This window comes from Mesoplodon bidens (assembly GCF_964165515.1).
Source record: "Mesoplodon bidens genome assembly, chromosome: 19".
Lineage (NCBI taxonomy): Eukaryota > Metazoa > Chordata > Mammalia > Artiodactyla > Ziphiidae > Mesoplodon > Mesoplodon bidens.
Genome location: NC_138179.1, coordinates 37801606 through 37822578, shown reverse-complemented (window position 1 = coordinate 37822578; position 20973 = coordinate 37801606). Strand labels below are relative to the sequence as shown.

The following is a 20973-nucleotide window of genomic DNA, read 5'->3' as shown; positions in this document are numbered from 1 at the left end:
GCGCCCCCGGAGCCGGGGCCGCCCGCCAGGCTCTCCGCGCGCCTCGCCGAGAGCTCCGGCCGGGGAGCGGCGGAGGGCAGAGCCGCCCGGCTCCAGCCTCGGGCCAGCAGGAGGCTCCGCGCCCGGGCGCCGGCGAAAAGCCCGGGTCGCCGAGCCCAGCAGACGTCTCCGCCGCCCCGCAGCCAGAGCGGACATGGGCTCGCGGGGCGGCGCGCCGGGCCGCGGGACCCGCAAAGTTTGCTAGCCCGCTGGACGCGGAGCCGAGGGAGCGCCCGGGCCCGGCGTCCCCAGGAGGGACCAAGAGTCCCCGGATTAAGCGCCGGGGCGGTGGAGCCGAGAGAGGTGGTTCGGCCCCGCCAGATGCCGCCTGCAAAGTTAGAGAGAAGAAAACTTCAGCTCCAGGGAGATTCGGACCGCTATGCTCACCGCGCCTCCCGAACCCGGCGCCCCTGAAAGAAGCCCCGCACCCGCGTCTGCCGCCGCGCTCGCCTCCCGCGCGGCCCCGGGGGCCCGGCGCCCGGATCGGCGGTGACTGCGTCCGCGCGGAGCACCCAACCAGGGGGCGGGCAGGGGGCGGGGAGGGGGCGGGCAACGTGGCCAAGGGAGGAAGTTTCCTGAAGTTGTCGCTTTATTCCGGAGCCCGGCCCGCGACCCGGTCAGATCGGCGAGGCCGCCTTGCCCGGGAGAAGTCGGAGTTGGGGTGCTAAGCGGGGAGGTGCCCCGAGACCGAGAGCGGCTTCATCCTCCTAATCTTTGCTCGCCCCTCGCCTTCCCGGAGCGCCGCGGGTATCGGACTTGTACTAAAGAAGAGGAGGAAGGGTTGGGGTCGCCAGCGTCTCCCCTCCCCGGCGGATACCGCTCCGGGCCGGAGCCGCGTAGACAGCCTCCCGGGACGTAGCCACGGGGTACGGGACCTCACCAGGATTATAAAACTGTTCGGAAGACCAACCCCACGAAGAAAAGGCTGGTTGCCATGTGGGGACTACTGATCTGGACTCTGCTGGCCCTGCACCAGATCCGCGCGACCGGAGCCCAAGGTACAGTGCCACCCCCAGTGGGGCTGGGGAAGGGGCGCGGGAGGGGCGCGCGGAGGGGCGCGGGAGCTCGATGGCCTCACGGTCGCCTCCGAGACCCCGGGCTTGGCCTGGGCAGAGCCCTCTCCCGGGAGTTTCAGGCCCCTTTCCCCGAGTTTGGGGGCTCTCTTTGGGGGGCTGGAGCGGTCTTGCTGAGACTTGTGAGTTCCGAATAAGGGAAGGTGGGGGCCCGTGCTGGGAGGCGTCGCTCGTGGAGCCGAAGAGGAGTCGGGGGGTCGCTACCCCCCCCCACCCGGGCTGTGGGTGCCCTCGGGCTGGTGTGGGAGGGGCGCGCCATTCCGTGCCGGGCTCAGCGCCCGGCTGCACCCTGCTCCTCAGGCCGGGCTCCTGGGTCCCCGCTCGGTGTCCGCGGGGAAGGGCAAGGCCCTGTCGGGCACGCGCTGGCCGCCCCGGGGCGAGGCAGTGGGGCGGGAGGGCGGCGGGAGGGAGCCGGAGTAGAGCGCTGGGTTCCTGGATGGTCGCCCCGGGAGGGCAGTCTCGGGGCCTGGCTAAGTCTCGGAGCCCGCGCCTGGCTGCCTGGCCGGCCGCCGGGGCTGGGGGTGCTTCGCGGTGCTCGCCGGAGGCGAGGTCTGAGGCCCTCTCCTCTCGCGCCCACTCCCCTCCCCTCCCCCCGCCCCCAGATACACTCAGCGTCCCGCCTTTGCCTCCAGCTCCACTGGCCGCTCCAGTGTCTCTGCCGCCGCCGCTCTGACCTGTAGCTGCCTGGCGCAGCCTCAAGGTGGAGAAGGGCTGGTGGGTTTGGGGTGGGAGTGCTGGGAAGGAGGGGGAGGCGTGATCGATCCGCCCTGCCCCCCTCCAGAGGGCGGATGCCCAGACATACCGCCAGTCCTCGGGCAGGTCCCAGCGGGGGAGGGCGGCTGCACCCGTGCCCCCTTGCCTTTGGTGTTCGCAGATCCAGACAGCAGTGCCAGCGGTGTCCGAGCGGCGCCTGCTGGGGGCGGCGGGAGACGAAGCCTGGACTGAGCTCCAGGACTCTCAGGGCTTGGCCTTCCTTCTTCCAGGCTCGGGAGGGGGCCTGGACCCACCCAGGGGGCGCCGGTCTGCGGAGGCTGCAGCCTCGAAAGGGCCCCACCCCATCTCTGGAGTCCCGGAGTCGCAGGGAAGAAGGGACTCCAGTGAGCCCAGCGTCAGGCAGCCCAGAGAGGCAAGATCAAACAGATAAAAATAATCAGCTCTCACTCACAGGGTTGAGGGGAGGATTTTACAATGTAATTTGCGTTAAAGCGCTTAGAAATTTTGTAACGGGGCCCTGTAACTGTAAGGTAATAAAAGTTATTATTTTTATGATCATCAAAAAATCTTCCAGCAGGCAGGGACTTCAGAGGTCGTCTTATTCTAGTAGCCATTTAACAGATGGGAAAACTGAGGTCTAGAGGCATTAGGTGACTTGCCGAAGGCTGCTGGGTGATCTGGGGACGGGAGTCTGGACTGGGACCAGGTGGGTTCTAAGCCCCTCTCTCCCTGGAACCAGGACCATCTGCAGCTGGGGTGGGCTTGCTGGGACGGGGCCCTTCTTCTAAGGGTTCAGGGGGAATGTGAGGCTGGCAGAAAAGAACAGGTTAGGCCTGGGGCACCTCGCAGATGTGTTCTGAGATGTCCATGGGTTTACTAGCTGAAAGCCAGGCTACTGGGAGGACTCGGAGGGGTGTCCGTCTCTATCTGGATGCTTCTAACTTCATTACTGCACAGACTCCAGTAACCCCACGATTTCCCTGGGCAGGCGGCTCGTTAGTTCTTGTCCCATCCAAAACCAGGCTTGTAAGGAGTCCCCAGGGCACCCGAAGGTCCTTCCTTCTGGGTCAGCAAGTCGTTTCCATGTCCCACCTCCACACCTGTCCCATCCACCGAAGTCCAAGGTTCCACGCGTCCGTCCTGCTGAAGTTCAGGCCAGGCCACCTCCTGTCCTTGTGCTTCCAGAGGGAGGGGCTTGCCCTGTCAGAAGTGGCGAAGGTCTCTTTGATTGATTCACTCTCTCTCCCGCTTCTCTTGTTTGCTGCGGGCTTGAGTGTGGCTGCCCAGGTTCCCTGCTGCTGCGTTTGTGTTCTCTGGCTCCCAGAGAGTGTTTTCCAGCATCCATCGGGTACTCTCCTTGCATTTGTCTCCAGGGCGGCAAACCATGCAGAGGATTATGGGAACTTGGTCTCGGCCCAGGTCTGGGGGCACTGCTGCATTGTGTGTCGGGGAAACAGGGTCAAGCATGGGGTTCCAGGGGGTTGTTTCTCATCTGCTTTGGGGTTAGAGAGTGGAGTCTCTCCTTTGCTTTTTTCTCCTTTTGCTTTGCTTTTGAGTTTGAGGCGATGCCATGAACCCTTTGGGGTGGTTAGGGCCACTGGCACTGTGTGTCACTTCTGAGCCCATGAGCCCCGTTCTCTAATGATGATACAGAGTGAGGGACCAAGCAGTCTTCCTCTCTTGGGACAAACCTCACATTGGCTGCCGGATTTATCCAGACTTAACCTAGTATTTTTCAGGTGCAGAACCTGGGCAATGCTACCTGTTTATACTGAAAGCTACCATTTGATCGTTTCCCCTGAAACGTGGTGTCACATGGTTCCCACTCTTTCCCCAAACTAAGCGCAGGGGTGTTGTAAAAAGAGCAGAGTACATATGAGGATACCAGGTATTCAGGGGGTGCCTAGCAAGTGCCTGGCACGTAGAAGGTGCTTAATAAAGGGTAATTGTTATTTTTGTTGATATTATGATTCTTTGTACACTATTAGCCAAGGGACCATGAGGAGTGGTTCCTGGCCACCCACTGAAAAGGCCTTGAATGCCTTTTCCTCACCCAAGACCCTTCTCTGACTTCCTTCTGTGGCCGCATCACCATGACCCAAAGTGGCCCTCCAGCGGTCCCGATCCAGACTCCCAGGCATTCAGATTGGAGGGTGTCTGCATTTTAACAAGCACCTCGCAAGATGTTTCACGTACCTCAAAGCTTGGTCACTGCTGGTGGACATCTCTCGGAGGCTGGGAGGCTGGAAGGAGGGTGGCAGAGCCCAGCCAGCTGGTCCAGAAGCTTCTTTCAAGTGAACGGTGCCTGGGGGAGGAACAGAGGGGAGTCTGAGCTGAGGGAACCAGGCAGTGGGAAAACCGTGAACGGGGATTGGGAAGCCCAGCCCCGGAGGATCACGAAGGCCCCAAAGGGAGAAAGTTTACTGCTGGGAGGTAATCACAATAAAAGCCAAACAGCACTCAAGGGAGTGGGATGAAAGTTTAATGCTGTGGCTAAGCTATAATTATTAATTACTGACAGCAAAAAATAACTTATTGATCAGGGCTTCATACTCATTACCACAAGGCCGACTGGCCTGCTTGCCTGTGGCTCAGCTGGTATGTGTCAAGAGCCCCCGCCCCACGCGAGGGTGGCCCCGGGGGTGTCCCTGTTCCCTACTTCCCCTTCTCCCAGGGCCAGAGAGGTGGCTCTCGGCCCCGCAAACCCCTCGCCCTGTGCACCCCTGGGCTTCAGCTGGGCAGTCTGGAACATTCTGACTGTGGATTGATGAGTGACACTGTTTGGTGCTTGTATTGGCCCCAGAAGACCACCCCTGCCTGGGGTGGACGGACTCAGGACCCCCTGTCCAGAGACCAGATCATGCTGGCAGCCTGATACCTGCCTCAGAAACTCTCTCTTTCGTATATTTGTTTGGCAAATATTTATCGACCGCCTTTCCTTTATGTCCTCTGCTGGAAGGCCAGAGTAGGGGCCAGGAACCTTGTTCCATCAGGGAAGGGAGGCTGGGAAAGAGGCCAAGTCCTTTACAGCAGTTTTCTGTTTAAACAGTGCCTGAACGGCTGACCTTAAAATAATGTGTTAAACTGCATATTGGTATGCACTCGATCTTGTACCACAGGACACAATTGGGCTGTAAGCTAAATGATGGTAGAGAATGAGCTTGTTCTCTGTCCTGAGGACTAACATGATCAGTACATTTGACTTGAAAGAAACATGAAAAATCATCTAGTGCTGTCCCCTGCCTACAAGCCTGCGACAGGTGGCCATGTGGTCTCTGCTTGCATACCCCTGGCGATGGGGGGCTCACTACCTTACAGAACAGGCTGGTTGTTAGACAGTCGTGCTTTATGTTGCTGAACCTCCCTGTGGCTGGTTATCCTAGGATTTGGCTATGGGTGAAGGAGTCCTCTGATTGGCTGGAACCTTGCCCTCCGTGCCCTCTGACTCCTGGCCCCTCAGGGAGTCAGGAAGCTGAGTTGGAATTGATGCAGGGTGTTAGGGTGTTGCCTGCGGGATTTCCACCCTGGCCCCGCCTGGAGCACGTTGTTGCCACAGACAGCCCTGGAGCTGCCTGAAGCGGTGGGAATTAGTCATCATAAATTTGGGGCCTTGGGACGCCAATAGCAACAAATGGGCCAGCAGCAGCCCCACTGCCTGTAATGGAAAGGAAAACAAGCCGGGTTGCTGAGACATCCCCGCTACTCACCCCACCACTCCTCGTCCTCCCACCCACTCCTGTCCTCCGGGGACAGAAGGCGGGGGCCAGTGAGTAATGCTGAGCCAGGGACCCACCGGGACTGCTCAGGGTCCTGGAGGGAGGGGAGGGAGGGGCTGCACAGCGTGTCTCATCAGACTCCCCGAGCCAGGTGTCTGGTCCAGAAAGCCCCTCCCTGAGCCCGGGAGCCCCACTGAGGCCCCTCTCCTGCCGATACTGGAGGTGCCAGCATGGCAATGGAGATGGCTTCCAGCCTGGTCCTGGCCTTCCTCTATCACTGAGCCACCCGGAGCTGAGGCTCAGTTTCCTCATCTGTAAAATGAGGAAACGGAGTTAAAAATAAGTCTTGTTATCTGCCTCGTAGGATTTTTTTTTTTTTTTGGTAATGTTAAATGAGATTATCTCCATCACTTTAAAAATGCCCTTAGTAAGTGTTAAGTGCTTATAACGTGTGGGCCACCAGGTATAAGGGTGTCATAATCCCCACCCCTCGCTCCCCACACACATCCTCCTCTCCAGCCTCACCTTCGCTCACTGCTGTCCACCGCGCTGACCGCCCTTGCGTTCCTAGAACTTACCACCGTGCTCTGGCCTCTGAACTGGCGCTGGAGGGTCCTGTGGTCCCTGCAGCCGTGCCCACTCCTCCCAGATGTCTGCACAGCTCAATCCTTTAATCGGGCCTTTCCTCTGATGTCCCTGATCCGTCCCTAAACACCCTGTAACGGTGGCATCTCCAAGCACCCACCCCTGAGCCTGCTTTCCTCTCTCCACAGCCCTCAGCTGCATCTGACATATATTGGCTTGTTTATTGCTGGTCTCTCTCATGTGGGCGGGGCTTTATATTATCCCCTGCTGTATCCCCAGCTGCTAGGAGAGTGCCTGGCAGATAGAAGGAGCTCAACGAATATGAATTAGTGAACGAAGAATACATCAGTGAATGTGTGAATGAATGAACACTTACCTACGGCATAAAGCCCTCTGTCCTCTGGTCTCTACCTGCTTCTCCAGCTCCTCTCCAGCCGCTCACGCACTCTCACGGGCCCCTCTGCGCATCACCTACGCCCCGTGCCATGGAGCCTCCACTGCGATGAGCAGCCAAGCCCCTCAGGGATGGGAGCCCTGCCCCCCAGCCTGGGCTTCCGTGAAATAGTGATTATTTGTTTTAACTTTTTATTTTACATTGGAGTCTAGTTGATTAACAATGTTGTGTTAGTTTCAGGTGTACAGCAGAGTGATTCAGTTCTACATATACATGTATCGATTCTTTTTCAAATTCTTTTCCCATTTAGGTGGTTACACATTGATAATATTGAGTAGAGTTCCCTGTGCTATATAGTAGGTCCTCGTTGGTTATCCATTTTAAATATAGCAGTGTGTATGTGTCAATCCAGAATAGTGTTTTTGCTGAGCCAGGAGCCCTTGCTCAGACTTCCTCGCCCCTGTTCCCATCTTTTCCCACCTCTGGCCCTGCAGGTGAAGCTGCCTCTAGCAGTAGGGCCTCTGAGTTGGGTCCTTGCTGAATCTCTATCAGCTGAGCTCCGTCTTTCGATGGGGAGGAAATTGGGAGGACTGGTAGGGGGCTTAGGTAATGCCCCCATCCAGGCGTGGAGGCACCTTTTGAAATACGTGAGAGGGGAAGACATGCATTTACAATTAAATACTCTAGCTTGGCTCTCTTCCCCTGGCAGCCCATTGGCCAGAGCTGTTCACGTGGTCCCACCCAGTGGTCCTTCCCAGGCAAGGGAGCTAGGAAGTGCAGTCTTCTGTGTGCTGGAAAAAGAGCATCTCGACGCGCACTGGTGATGTTGAGCATTCCTAATAACTGCAGAGATGATACTGTGGTCTGCAGAAGAGCATTTCATACAGAGAATCACTTCACCCAAGACAGGGCCATCCCTAAAGCATACCCCTCCCTGTCTGTGCTCTTACTTTCCTGCCTTTTGAGGGTTTTTTTTTCCCTTAAGCTGTTGAGAAGTGGCATGTAGGAGGGTCAGTGCCTTGGAACTGGGAGGACCTGGGTTCCAGCTCTGTCAGTTTGGGTTAATCTCTGCCACTTTGCATTCCATCACTTATATGCTCAAGCCCCGTTGGCTTGTTTGTAATACAAGGAGAAGTAAATGAGATGACACAAGCAGAGCGCTCGGCATGGAGCCTGACATATCAGAAGCACTTAATAAGCTAATGTAACTATATTTGTGCTTCTGTATTTGCCCCGCCAAAGGGTCTTAAGATTGGGTCTCAGGTTGCACTTTTTTTTTTTTTGTGGTACGCGGGCCTCTCACTGTTGTGGCCTCTCCCGCTGCGGAGCACAGGCTCCGGATGCGCAGGCTCATCGGCCGTGGCTCACGGGCCCAGCCGCTCCGCAGCATGTGGGATCTTCCCGGACTGGGGCACGAACCCGCGTCCCCTGCATCGGCAGGCGGACTCTCAACCACTGCGCCACCAGGGAAGCCCTCAGGTTCCATTTTGTTTCCAGATTTTTCCCCCTGCTATCTTCTCTCCATACTTCTCCCGTATCTTCCTCTTGCTTCAGTTTCTTTTGCTTCTTCCCCAGTGTAGAATGATTTGGCCTCCTCTCCCCATCCTATGCATCTAAAGAGGGGAAGCCAGCTCACAATTGCCACCCAGTTCTTTGTGTCAAGTGCATTACAGTCATTACCCGCCTCTGACCTCCTTCACCTCCAATGTGTGGGTAACCTGAGGCTCAGAGCCATTGCCTGCCCAAGGCCCCACAGGTAGGAAGTCAGGATTTGTACAGTAGCCAGGTCATGGAAGCAACGTAAATGTCCATCGACAGACAAATGGGTAAAGAAGGTGTGGTACATATATACAATGGAATATTACTCAGCCATAAAAGGGAATGAAACTGGGTCATTTGTAGAGACGTGGATGGACCTAGAGATGTCATAGAGAGTGAAGTAAGTCAGAAAGAGAAAAACAAATATCGTATATTAACACATACATGTGGAATCCAGAAAAATGGTACAGATGAACTGGTTTACAGGGCAGAAATAGAGACACAGACATAGAGGACAAACGTATGGACACCAAGGGGGGAAGGGAGGTGGGTGGGATGAATTGGGAGATTGGGATTGACATATATACACTAATATGTATAAAATAGATAACTAATGAGAACCCGCTGTATAGCACAGGGAACACTACTTCACTCTGCTGTACAGTAGAAACTAACACAATATTGTAAAACAACTGTACCCCAATAATAATAAAAAAAAGAAGTCAGGATTTGAACCCAGGGCTCTATGGGGCATCTTTCCACTGCCCTGGGCTGCCCTGCACCTGCACCACATCCTTCACTGATATCTTCCTGATGAGACATGCCCAGCCTGTTGTGCTGTGTGGCCCAGGGGCGGGAGTGGAGTTGGGAAGTCGCCCTGGGAATTCCTCCTTCCCCTCCTGACCCTCCTGGTTCTTGCCTCTGCCCCAGTTGTGTCCTCAGTGGGCCTTAAGCTGGCAGAACATGAGCGGTCATGAGGGGAACCCCTTCCTCCCGTGCCTCCTCTCCTGCTTTCCCCTGTCCCCTCTCTGGAGATGTCTGGGGAGTCTCCTGAGGGTCACCTGGGGCGTTCATGACTGGCTGGCCAGTGACCGAGCTCCAGAGTCTTCTAAGCTGAATGGGGTGGAGAAAAGCAGCAAGTAAACTTGGATGCTATTAGTGACCCAGAGGGGTGATGAAATTTTGATCATGTGCTAATCCTGAAAGGAGGAAATATTATTGGCCGTAATGCAGCTCATTCAGGGAGTTCAGCTTCTGGGGTGGACACGGTGACTCTCCAGGGCCTGCTGGAGCCCGGGCCCCCCACACGTGGACTCCTCCACGGGGGTGCAAATGTGCAAATGGGGAGGGAGGTGTGTTGTGTAAAGTCTGAGCAATGGCGCCTGCACGACTGCCTTGTCCCATATCACGTGAGCCAGCTCTGAATCTGGTACAGATGCTCCATTCCTTGCTTTGAACTATGAGGGCCAATCCAGAGTGTGCCATCAGAGGGTCCAGGTGGGATAGAACAGGCCTCTAAGGGGCCTGAAACATACACGACTCCCTGAATTCAGTTACCCGTCATTTACTGCTTGGATGAACTTAGATCAGTTACATAGCCTATCTGTGCCACGGTTTTTCCATCTGTAAAATGGAGATAACAGTCGTCCTCACCTCACAGGGTTGTGACAAGATTTAATGAGATATGCTAAGCTCTCAGGACAGAGCTCAGTGTATAGCAAACACTGAGTAACTGTTCGTCTTTGTCATTATTGCCATCTTGGTGTCAGCGAAGCAAGGTCAGCTTTGGGCCTACAATTTGTCACACGCCCTGTCCCCAAATGCGGCTGCTCCCTTTCTCTTTCACAAACCTGCCAGTAGCATCTAAACCTCCATTATTAGGGATTTATTTATTTGGCTGAGACATTCCCTGCCTCCAGCTTAAAATGCAAATATGTCACTGAGAACCCACATATTAAGTTATTATCAGCTGTTCAGGCCTTGAGGTGAATGTTTTTACTGGACCCTTTCCTAAAAACTCAAATTTCTGAGGGTCGCATTCACAGACATCTCATGTTTCTCTTCACCCCAACCTATGAAGGATTTTGGCCAGAAGGTGTTGTTATTTACCTTGTTAGCATTGAAGTTCAGAAACATGAAGAAACTTGCCAAGGTCCCTTGACTTGTAAGAAAGAGACAACGAGGGCAGGTCAGCTGCCTCTTAGGTCATTGCTTTTGGTCTGGTCAAGGCATCCACATTCAGGAATGCCTGACCATGCTGCTTGGGGATTTGGGAGCTGTCTCATTGGACCACGGGCTCTACCCCAGCTTGGGTGGGTGCAGGGGTAGGGCACGGGCTGTAGGCTGGAATGGCCTCTCCCCTCTCTAAAGCCCTTTCAAGATGCCCCGTCTGCTCTCCCACAGGGTCTTAGCGGTCGGATCTGAATGCTGAGCCCTCTTGCATCTCCCCCTCCCCACCCCACTGATAGGCCTTTACCCTCATGGCTTCCCCCACTGGGTACCACCACCAAGCCCTCCCCAGTCTGGCCCTGCGCACGGCTGCCATCTCACCTCTCCCTCCCCCAACTCTCATCCTCCACCATGCTCACTGCCCACCCCCCACAAGCCATCTGCGCCTTTCCCTCCTGCCTCCCCTCTGCACCCCATCCTCCCATCCTCCCCTGGGTCCCATGGCTGGAACGCATCCTCCCAGATGCCTCCGAGCCGTCGGGATGCCAGTGGTCTAGATGTCTCCTTTGGCACTTGGCCTTGTTGATTCTGAATTATCTTTTCGTGTGTGTGACTGATTTCTTTAATTACAAACTCCTTGAGTTTAGATAATAACCCTTCATCACAAGGAGAGAGGTATTAGCCATAAATTATTGTTCACCATTAATGAAGTTAACCCTTTAAAGCAAGGTGCTGTAGGGTAATAGTAACATCAGAGAGAAGGTAATAGGCTTGTGGGCCTCAGAGGCCACAACCCATTCTCACTGGGTCCCTCTTGGCCCCCATGTCCTCCGTGGGAAAAGGTGGGTGCATAAGTACAGCATTTCCAAACGCTTCCGAGAAGGGCTCTAGCAGTGGAGGAGGTGGACACGTGCCCTGGGGGATCTGACCATGCAGCCTGAAGCTGCCTGCCATCCTCACAACATTTTCCTTTTTAATATTTTATGCGTGAATATTTAATAATTTTATTAAAATATTTATATTTAATATTATATTTTATAAATAATAATATATAATTTATAATATTATATTATATTATATATTATATATATTATATATAATATATAATAATATATTATATAATACATAGTATAATATATTATATATAATATATTATATAATAATATATAATATAATTATATATTATATTATATATTATTATATATTATATATTGTATATAATATATAATATTACATAATATATAACATTATATTTAATAAATAATACTATTATATAAATATAAATATTTAATATTAAAATAAAATATTTATTATTTTATTTAATATTTAATGCGTGAAATTTTGCATTCCGTTCCACAGTCTCCCTGAGTTCTATTTTAACACACAAAGGAGATTTTAAGGCCCATTGATGTTGCTGGAAGATGTGGTATGTCTGCCCCCTGGCTTCCTGAACCCCCGGGATAGAGGGCAAAACTTGGCTTTGAAAAACTTGAATGAGGTGATCTTTTGGGTCACATCATCTGTGAGATTCTAAGATGCTTTACACATATATATTTCAAGCATTTGTATTTAAATGTTTCTGTAACGTTTTATCTACATATCCACTTCCTAAAGTAGTTGTGTCCCAAATATAACCGACCCCGGGCCACTCTGACCATCCGCTGGAGTGGTCTGGTGCCTCCTAGGTCCCAAGAGAACCCTGCTGCTTGGATGGTTGGTGTTTGCTGGGTATTCCCTTAGCTTCCATACCATTAGTGGGCCCGTCTCCTGGCCTCTCCCTGGGCCCTCCCTCCTTCCCCTTTTAATCTGCACTGGACAAGCCACCAAATGCATCAGACATCATCAACTCTACCACTGTAGCTGTGACTGAAAAAGAGCTGGGGGCAGGGCACTGAGTGAGGGCCTGAAGACTCTCCCTAGTAAGAGGCACTAGGCTTCATGATAACTGTGCCCACCGCCCAGGGGTCTTTCTCACTGACACGCATCGGTGGCTTCCAGGAGAGCCGAGGTGACCAGAAGCCCATCCTCTAGCAAAGCAGGGCCTTAGTGTAATCTGCATCCCAGCAGCAGCTCCACGCCCGGCCCTTGCAGCACTAACTAAATGTTCCCGATCAACTTCAGCCACCCCCTCCCGAATCCCCTTGAAGCTCTTGGGCTCCTGGAAGCAAAGCCCAGAGCATCCATGCCCTCCCAGGCTCCCCCGGGGCAGCCAGCCTTCCCTATCACGGCTGTTTGTCCCTCTCTGCCCCGGACTGGAGGCAGTGCTCCTGCCCTGAGACAGGGCCCAGCACTCACGCCTCTTGCTCGGTCAACCTTGAAGTCTCCCCACTCGAGCGGATGCTCACTGGCTTTGCGCAGCTCCCGGCAGGCTTGGCCCAGTGGCCCTTGACCTCCCAGTTTGGAACCCCATCTCCCTGCCCTGGTGGAGCGGCTGTAGGCAGGGGGTGGCCAGGTCGGCGGGCAGGCCATCGAGGGGCCGGAGCTGCCCAGGAGGCCCCGGGGGGAGTTCCTCATTAGCTCTGCCCCAAGCTCATTACCGGGCTGTGCATCACTGGGTGAAAAATGGTTGTCGTCAGGGCGGTAATAAATACGCTGCTGTCAGTGTTGATGTGATTTGCACTAATGAAGAGAAATCAGCCAGGGCGAGAGGAGGTGCCCCTGGCTGCGGCTCCGGGGGGCTGCAGAGCTCTGTCCACTGCCCATTCTCCCTGCCCCAGGAAGACAGAGGCCAGGGCGTCAGGGAGAAGGAGAGAGGTATTGGCATTTAACCGCTTTCTCCCGAGGCCTTAGCAGCTGAAGAGCCTAGAAGATGCTGGAAGCCTTCAGGAAAAAGGAACATTGTTCGACCCCAGGGAGCGAGGGAGGGTGTGATGAGGGGGCCCCAGCCTCAGCCTGGACCCTGGGCAGAGGCAGTGGGGATCTGCTGGGTGAACCGCTGTGCTTTTGATGGTTCAGCCTCCCTCACAGGGCCCTGGCTGAGAGCGGCCGCAGGAAGGCATGGGGAGAAACACAGGCCCATTGTCTGCGCCCCCCTGCCTGCCACCTCGCCTGCAATGTTAGGACCCATTGTCTCTCCAGGAACTTGGAATGTCCAGCCTCAGGGTGCGGGGAGCAGGCCTCTGACTACAGCTTCTCTTGTGCCTCTGTTGTGTGAGAGCTCAGGGTCCCTGGACCCGCTGAGCCCAGCCTAAGCATCCGAGCCACAGCAAAGGCATGCCTCTGAGATGCTGACACACAGCTGGGGACAAGGGAGCAGCCCCTTCATGGTGCTAGGCCTTGGGACACCCGGAGACTGAAGAGAGGCCAAACGAAGGAGGGGTACCCTTGCATCTGGGGCCTCAGGAGCACATTCTTGGAGCCCAGGTGTAACCTGCCTCATTACGGGAAGTGAGAAGGTGGCCCGGAGCGGTGGGGCTCACACCTGAACCTGCATCGGGTCCCCGAAGGGCTCGCTAGGATGCAGATTCCTGGGCTCCGCCCACAGAGCATCTGGCCTGGGGGCGGGGCCCAGGAGTGTGAGTGTCTAAACAGGTTCCCAGGTGATGTGCTGCCACTGGTCCGGGGGCCACACATTGAGAAAAACGAGCCTAGAGGTTTGAGAATCCGAGGTGCCACACTGGTGGCCATGCTGAGCCACTTGTGCCGCGATGGGCTCTGCCCGTTCCCTGCCGCAGAGGACGGTGGTGAAGCTCCGTTAGCAGGACCCGTGAAATACGTGTTGCACGTGGGAAGCGGGGACCACCTCCCCTTCCTTCTTCTTATCTCATCATCAGAAGCTCTTGCTCCCAAAGTCCTTCCTTAAAAGGGAAAGAAAAAAACCCCAGCCCAGAGGCCTCCCTCCTGGGAAGGGAAGGGCAGGGGGTGACGTCCTCACCGGCTGAAGCAGTTTTTCTAGAAGCGCCAAGGTAACCCTAATGCGTCAGTGGGTAACAAAACCTCTCTTTGCTCTTTGAGCGCTTTCTCAGCACCTACTGGGTGCCAAACACAGGGCCTGGGCTCCAGCACAGGTTAAGGCAGGTCCTGCCTCTCAAATTGTTCATGGTCAAGTGTGGGCATCAAGCATGTGGTCAGTAGTAGAGGACTGTGTGAAGGATGCTCGTGCAGGTGGGAACCAGGTGATGGGGGGTGCAGAGGGGTAACCTGAGAATCAATCCTGCCCCAGCGGAGGCTTCCTGGAGGAGGTGACCTTGAAGCTGAGGTCTTCTAGGATGGGAGCGGCCCCCAACGTCCTCAGGGAACATTGGGGGCTTTGTTTTTGTTTTGACATAACGAACTGTACCTATTTAAAGGGTACAACTTGATTTTTCTTGACACACGTATAACACCTTAAATCATCACCAAAATCTTGATGACACTCATCACCACCAAAAGTTTTCTTGTGCCTTCGGTCACCCCTCTCTGGCTGGTGTATAGATCTTTTTCTTTTCCTTCTTTTTTTTTTTTCAATGGATATCCAGTTGTTCTAGCCTCAGTTTTTGAAAACTTTCTTTTCACCACTGAATTATCTCTTCACCTTTGTTGAAAATCAGTTGTCCCTATAGGTGTGGGTCTACCTCTGGACACCGTTGTGCTTCATTTATTCATTTGTCTGTCTTTATTCCGATAGCACATTGTCATGGTTACTGTTGCTTTGTAATAAGCCTTGAAAGCAGGTAGTGTTAGTTCTCTGACTTTGTTCTTTTTCACAGTTGTTTTGGCTATTCTAGGTCCTTTCCATTGCCATGTGCATTTTATATTTTTCTTTATATTACATATGAATTTTAGAATCAGATTTTTAGAAATCCTGCTGGGGGGCTTCCCTGGTGGTGCAGTGGTTAAGAATCTGCCTGCCAATGCAGGGGACACGGGTTCGAGCCCTGGTCTGGGAAGATCCCACATGCTGCGTAGCAACTAAGCCCGTGCACCACAACTACTGAAGCCCGCGTGCCAAGAGCCCGTGCTCCGCAACAAGAGAAGCCAACCACAGTGAGAAGCCCGTGCACTGCAATGAAGAGTAGCCCCCGCTCACCACAACTAGAGAAAGCCCGCGCACAGCAGCAAAGACCCAACACAGCCCCCAAAATTAATTAATTAATTAATTCAAAAAAAATTCCTGCTGGGACTTTTGAATTGCATTGATAATACAGATCAAGTTGAAGGGTGTCGATATCTGACCGCATTGAGTCCTCCGGCCCGTGAACATGGGCTATCACCCCATTCTTTAGTTCTTTGATTTCTTCTCAGCAACATGTTGTGGGTTTCACAGTATATGTTTTGTACATCGTTTGTCAGATTTATCCCTAAATATTTCAGGTTTTTGATGCCACTGTAAATGCTTTTTTAAATTTTGACTTCCATTGGTTTGTCTGCAGGATATAGGAACACAGAGGATTTTTTTTTTTTCTTTTGCGGTACACGGGCCTCTCACTGTTGTGGCCTCTCCCGTTGCGGAGCACAGGCTCCAGCCGCGCAGGCTCAGCGGCCATGGCTCACGGGCCCAGCCGCTCTGCGGCATGTGGGATCTTCCCAGACCGGGGCACGAACCCGTGTCCCCTGCATCGGCAGGTAGACTCTCAACCACTGCGCCACCAGGGAAGCCCACACAGCGGATTTTGACTCAGCTCAGTGATCGGTTCTAGTAGCTTTTCTGTAGACTCCATCAGATTTTCTGCACAGGTGATCAGGTTGTCTCCAAAGGCACAGGTGAACTACTTTTCCAACCTGGATCCCTTTCATTTCTCTTTCTTGACCTGTTACACTGATGAGACCCTGCTTGGGGCCTTTGTTTTCATCCCTTCCGTTGCTGAGCAGCACTTATGGGCAGCAAATGCCCACCTTCCTGGTGGCTTAACCAGTGAGGTCAGATTGTGCTTCCTGCCGTGCCCCCCACCCCGGGTGCTTACGCTCAGCCGCACGTGCACTCTTTGGCCTCAACCAGCCTATAGAACCTCTGCAAGCTTCAGGAGGGGAGCAGGAAACAAAAGCACAGTGACTCTGTTGTCTCTGTGTGTCCACACGTGTGAGTAGCACGTGCATTTGGGGGGGGCGTCTTCCTCCCCAGACCCTTCCTCTAGCTGAGTCCTGGAGCCTCCTCCCTAAGGGGCAGTAGGTGAGCTAGAACTGTAGGGCAACTCAGAGAACCACTAAGGTCAGATTACAAAGGGCTACCCATTTCACAGAGGAGGACATGGGGCCAAGGGACGCAGTGAGGTGTCCTGAGTCACAGGGCTTCTGAGCTTGGGATTTCAGGTACCCTTTGCAGGCTCCATCCCGTGGCAAGTGTTGGCATTTTGGTTTTCACCTTAGCTGAAAAGCCAGCCTCTGGCAAGACTGTGATTCCTCTAAACCCTCTTTCTCAGCTCCATCTGAGCTAGGGGGATGGTCACAGCAGCTGAATTGGGACATGGGAGAGCTGCAGCCAGCTGGGGTCCAGGGGGTCTGGGTGCAGACAGCCACGGAGCAGACAGGGTCTTTGCCAGGTGGAGGGGGAGGGAGGTCAAGAATCAGCCACAGGACTTCCCTGGTGGCGCAGTGGTTAAGAATCTGCCTGCCAATTCAGGGGACACGGGTTCGAGCCCTGGTCCGGGAAGATCCCACATGCCGCAGAGCAACTAAGCCCACGTGCCACAACTACTGAAGCCTGCACGCCTAGAGCCCGTGCTCTGCAACAAGAGAAGCCATGGCAATGAGAAGCCCACTCAAGCGAGAGCAGCCCCCGCTCGCCACAACTAGAGAAAGCCTGCGCATAGCAACAAAGACCCAACGCAGCCAAAAATAAATAAATAAAATGGATAAACTTATTAAAAAAAAAAAAGAATCAGCCACAGGTGTGGATTTGGAAGAGGGGCCAGCCTCTCACATTTCCTCCCATAAGCCCCAGGGTCTCCCGGAGTGTGATGGGCTTGAATAGCCCTTTATAGCGTTGAGAGTCAGCTCTTAGAGCCCCCTGCCCAGACGTTCAGCCTAGGCTCCCCTCTGCTACCCCAGCTCTCAGCCCCAGACACACAAGGCAGCTTATCTCCCAGACAGTTAGCTTTTGGAGTCAGGGTGTGATAACAAGAGGTCCCACAGACCGAGCCTTTGCCACGAACCAGACACAGATTGTCTGGTCCTCTCGACAAGCCTGTGAGGAAGCATACTTTCCCCATCGTGTGGGTTAAGGAACTGAGGGCTCACCCCGTGCCCACCGTGCTCCTGACCCACCTGCCAAGGACTCTGCCAGCCTGTCGCAGCCTCTGCCCATGACTTTGTGCTCATTCCCCCCAAGAGCAACCCCTGCCCCTGGGGACCCCAGGCTCCAGCCCTCTCCAGCAACCTGGGGTCTCCAGGCCTGTTTCCACATGGAACAGGGCACTGGAGCACCCCAGACCTCAACTCACATGGAAGGAGGAGGCATCGCTGAAAAAATGCAGTCGAGATGTACAGCCACCATTGTCATCATCCCATATTTGGTTGAACCTAAGACATCACTTGTAAGACACATCATTATTTTATGTGCCACTGAGAAAGAAAAAATGCAGCCATTTCATCTGCAGTAAGATGCATTCTGACTACAGAGATGTAAAAATGCATTTGGAATCCCTGAAATTGGATAACAGCCATGATTTATATAATGCTGCCCTACCCCCCGACAGGTTCCATTCTGAGGGTCCTGCATGTATTAACGCATTTTACCCTCACAGCAACCCCCTTCGTTTGGATTCGACCATGCTCTCAACCACAAGACAGGCCAATAGAATCGATTCAGAAAATTTAAGATGCTCATCTTGGTGGTGCTCACGGATTGGCCAACATCGTGGAGATTCCCCTGGGATCCTGGGCCCCAGCCAGCACTTAACTCTGTCATCTGGGCCCAGGAAGGCCACAATGGAGAAGGGCTGCAGGGTTAAGAGGCCACCCCCAGTGGACTGAATGCTGCCCTCTCCAAACTCATGTGTGCATCAGAAAACTCTAGGGACCCACCATGGACCAGGCTCCCCAGGCTCAGACCCCTGGGTTTGCCTCCAGGGCTCTAGAACACTCTCCCCTCCCCCATCACCATCTTCCTGGCACATGCTGGGCCTGATGAAGTCTCTCCCCGTCCTGCCCCGGGCTCCGCATTCCTCCCAAAGCTCCGCCTGATGCCAGCACCTGTCTCCTGGGGGACAGTGGCCCCAGAGGAATGAATGTCTGGCTTCGGTTCCTCCCCAGGCCTCCCCTCTGAGCTGGGACTTCCAGGCCGGGCCAGAGCTTCTGAATCAACTCCACTTGGCTCTCTCCTCCCCTGTGGCCAACCCCGAAAGCCCAGTGGAGGGCTCGGCTCTAATTACACGAATCCCTGAGACAGGCTGGCACAGCTGAGCACCCTGCATCCGCCCAGCCCTTGGGTGTTGCGTGGTGTTGCTGGTGGTTTCCATGGAGAGGCCAAGGCCCAGAAGACAGCTGGCCTCTCTCCACCCCTCCCCAGCCTTGGCCAAACCATTAGTCTGTTCTAGGCCCCCCCTGAGGCACCATTCTGGGGTGTTACCTCCCCGGCCCTCAGAAGGTCGTCCTTCCTCATGCCTTGAGTGTCCAAAGGTTTCCATGCGTGGAGGTGTGGGCCAGCACTGGCCTCCCCATTGGACGCAGTTCTGTCTAGCTCAGTGCTGCTTGTTGATCACGCCAGTGGGACAGCTCCCAAAGAGGGTCCAGCTCCAGCAAGACCTCTAACCCACTGGCAGGACCTGCAAAATAACCTGCAGGGCCCAGTGCAAAATGAAAACGCAGGCCTCTAGATAATTATTAAGAATTTCAAGGGGCTTCCCTGGTGGCGCAGTGGTTGAGAGCCTGCCTGCCGATGCGGGGGACACGGGTTCGTGCCCCGGTCCGGGAAGATCCCACATGCCGCAGAGCGGCTGGGCCCGTGAGCCATGACCGCTGAGCCTGCACGTCCGGAGCCTGTGCTCCGCAACGGGAGAGGCCACAACAGTGAGAGACCCGCACCAAAAAAAAAAAAAAAAAAAAAAGAATTTCAAGGTGGTGACAGCAAAACATTAAACTAAGAACAGGACCCCTGAGCATGGGTCCCGGCCCCTGAGGCCAGCCCCGCCCACTGGTGAGACCCTTCAGGGATTCCCCTCCCCTCTCCTGGCCTCCGTTTCCTGGTCTGTAAAAGCAGAGAGTTGACCCATCCAGGATCCTGTTTTCCTCCTGCCGTCGTCCCTGCCCCCCGCACCTGTTCTTGGGCTGAGAAGGCCAGGCGTTCTCCTGTTTCAGGCTCTTGGGGTAAGAGAAGAGGAGGCAAAAGGGTGAGCGAGTGTAGACACTTCTCCATGAAGTTTGCCAGTTTTGTCCAGTGAATCGTCTGGATCACTGTGAGCAGGAGAATGGAGGGGAAGGATCTGGAATTCAGCCCCGTGTCTGGGGGGACTGCTTGTCTGGTCCTGTCTGGAATGCACTGCCTGTCTCCTCATCCCATGAGAAGCAGTGTACAAAACGCCTCTGTCTTCGAAGCCAAAGCACATCTCAGCTGGAATCCGGGCCCTGCTGCTTGCTAGCTGTAGGACCTCAATAAGATACCTTCCCAGCCTCTGTTATCCCATCTGTCGAATGGGGCAGCAATATGCATTGCTCAGAAAATGTTAATCCTCCTGTATCCAGAGTCCTCCTTCCCTGTGACTGGCTGACTCTTTGAGGGAAATCAGGAAGATCCTTCAGCAACATTGGATAGATTCTCCTTCTGCAGTCGGCGGTGGCATGGAGCATCTGGCACATAGTAGATGCTCAGTAAATACTGGTGACTATTCACAGCAGTACCACTACCACCATTGTTACGGTTGTGTCTTCCCCAGGTTCAGCCAGGTGAATTCGGGGCTTTGGGACGCACCAGTGCTTTGAGTGGCTGAGAGCGGTGCTTACAGCATCAGCACCACTCAGGGTTTGCTAGAAATGCAGACTCTCGGGCTCAGCCCCACAGCTGATGAATCAGAATCTGCATTTGAAGCTCCTTAGGTGATGTGTATGTACATTAAAGTTTGGGAAACACTGGAGTTCGTTTGCTGCTGTTGCTTTCTTAAGATTTATTTTAAAAGGGCAGAGGCCCTCCTAAAATACGTGCTGTCGGTGCCATCAGCTTTCATGGAGTGGTTTGGAGGGGCTAGTGGTTGCCTAAACCCGGTCTGTTGAATCCCAGTTCTTTTTGCTGAGGACAGCCTTCTCCCCAGCCCCAGCCCCCACTGGGAGGAGGGACTGTGGGACCTGAGCTGTCCCCAGCCCCAGCCCCCACTGGGAGGAGGGACTGTGGGACCTGAGCTGTCCCCCGCCCCATTCCTCCTCCTGGAAGAACAACCCAGAGGCCCTGCTTTGTTAATGGTCTCTCTGCGGTGCCATCTTTGATTCAGGAACATGAAAAGGAATCACCCCTTTAAATAAACAAAATGGAAGATTCTCCAGGGCACAAGCACAGGAGCGTACTTGTGAGAACTCATCACTTATTTAAGTGCAGTTCCTCAAACAGTGTGGATCCATTAAATATCAGGGAAAAGCACAGAGCAGCCCAGCCGGACCCACAGGCAGGACGGAGCTGAGTGTGTCAGGGTCTGAGAGGGGGTGGGGTGCAGTGGAGTTGACCCGAGTCCCCAAGGCGGCGTTAGGCTAGATCTGTGATACCCTCCCTGCCCATCCCACTTTTGCAAAGAGGGAACTTAACTAGGTTGGGGTGCAGTCTCAGTTCCCCAGTCTCTCTTCCCATTCAAGCTCTGTGGGGCCTGGAGGGGGATGGGAAGGCCTCCTCCCTCCCACTCAGGGC

General features: G+C 54.2%; 1 protein-coding gene across 3 annotated transcripts in view; it reads left to right on the top strand.

Annotated features, from left to right (window-relative positions):
- The first annotated feature begins 612 nt into the window (after positions 1-612).
- The window catches only part of SDK2 (sidekick cell adhesion molecule 2), a 263209-nt gene continuing 242848 nt past the window's right edge, over positions 613-20973 (top strand). For 2 of the 3 annotated variants that reach the window (XM_081220351.1, XM_081220350.1), the window contains exon 1: positions 614-1037. In XM_081220351.1, the coding sequence (XP_081076477.1) occupies positions 974-1037 (64 nt within the window). In that variant the 5' untranslated portion in view covers positions 614-973. Of the gene's footprint in view, positions 1038-20973 lie in introns of all 3 variants that reach the window. The other variant, XM_081220352.1, reaches the window with a different exon arrangement.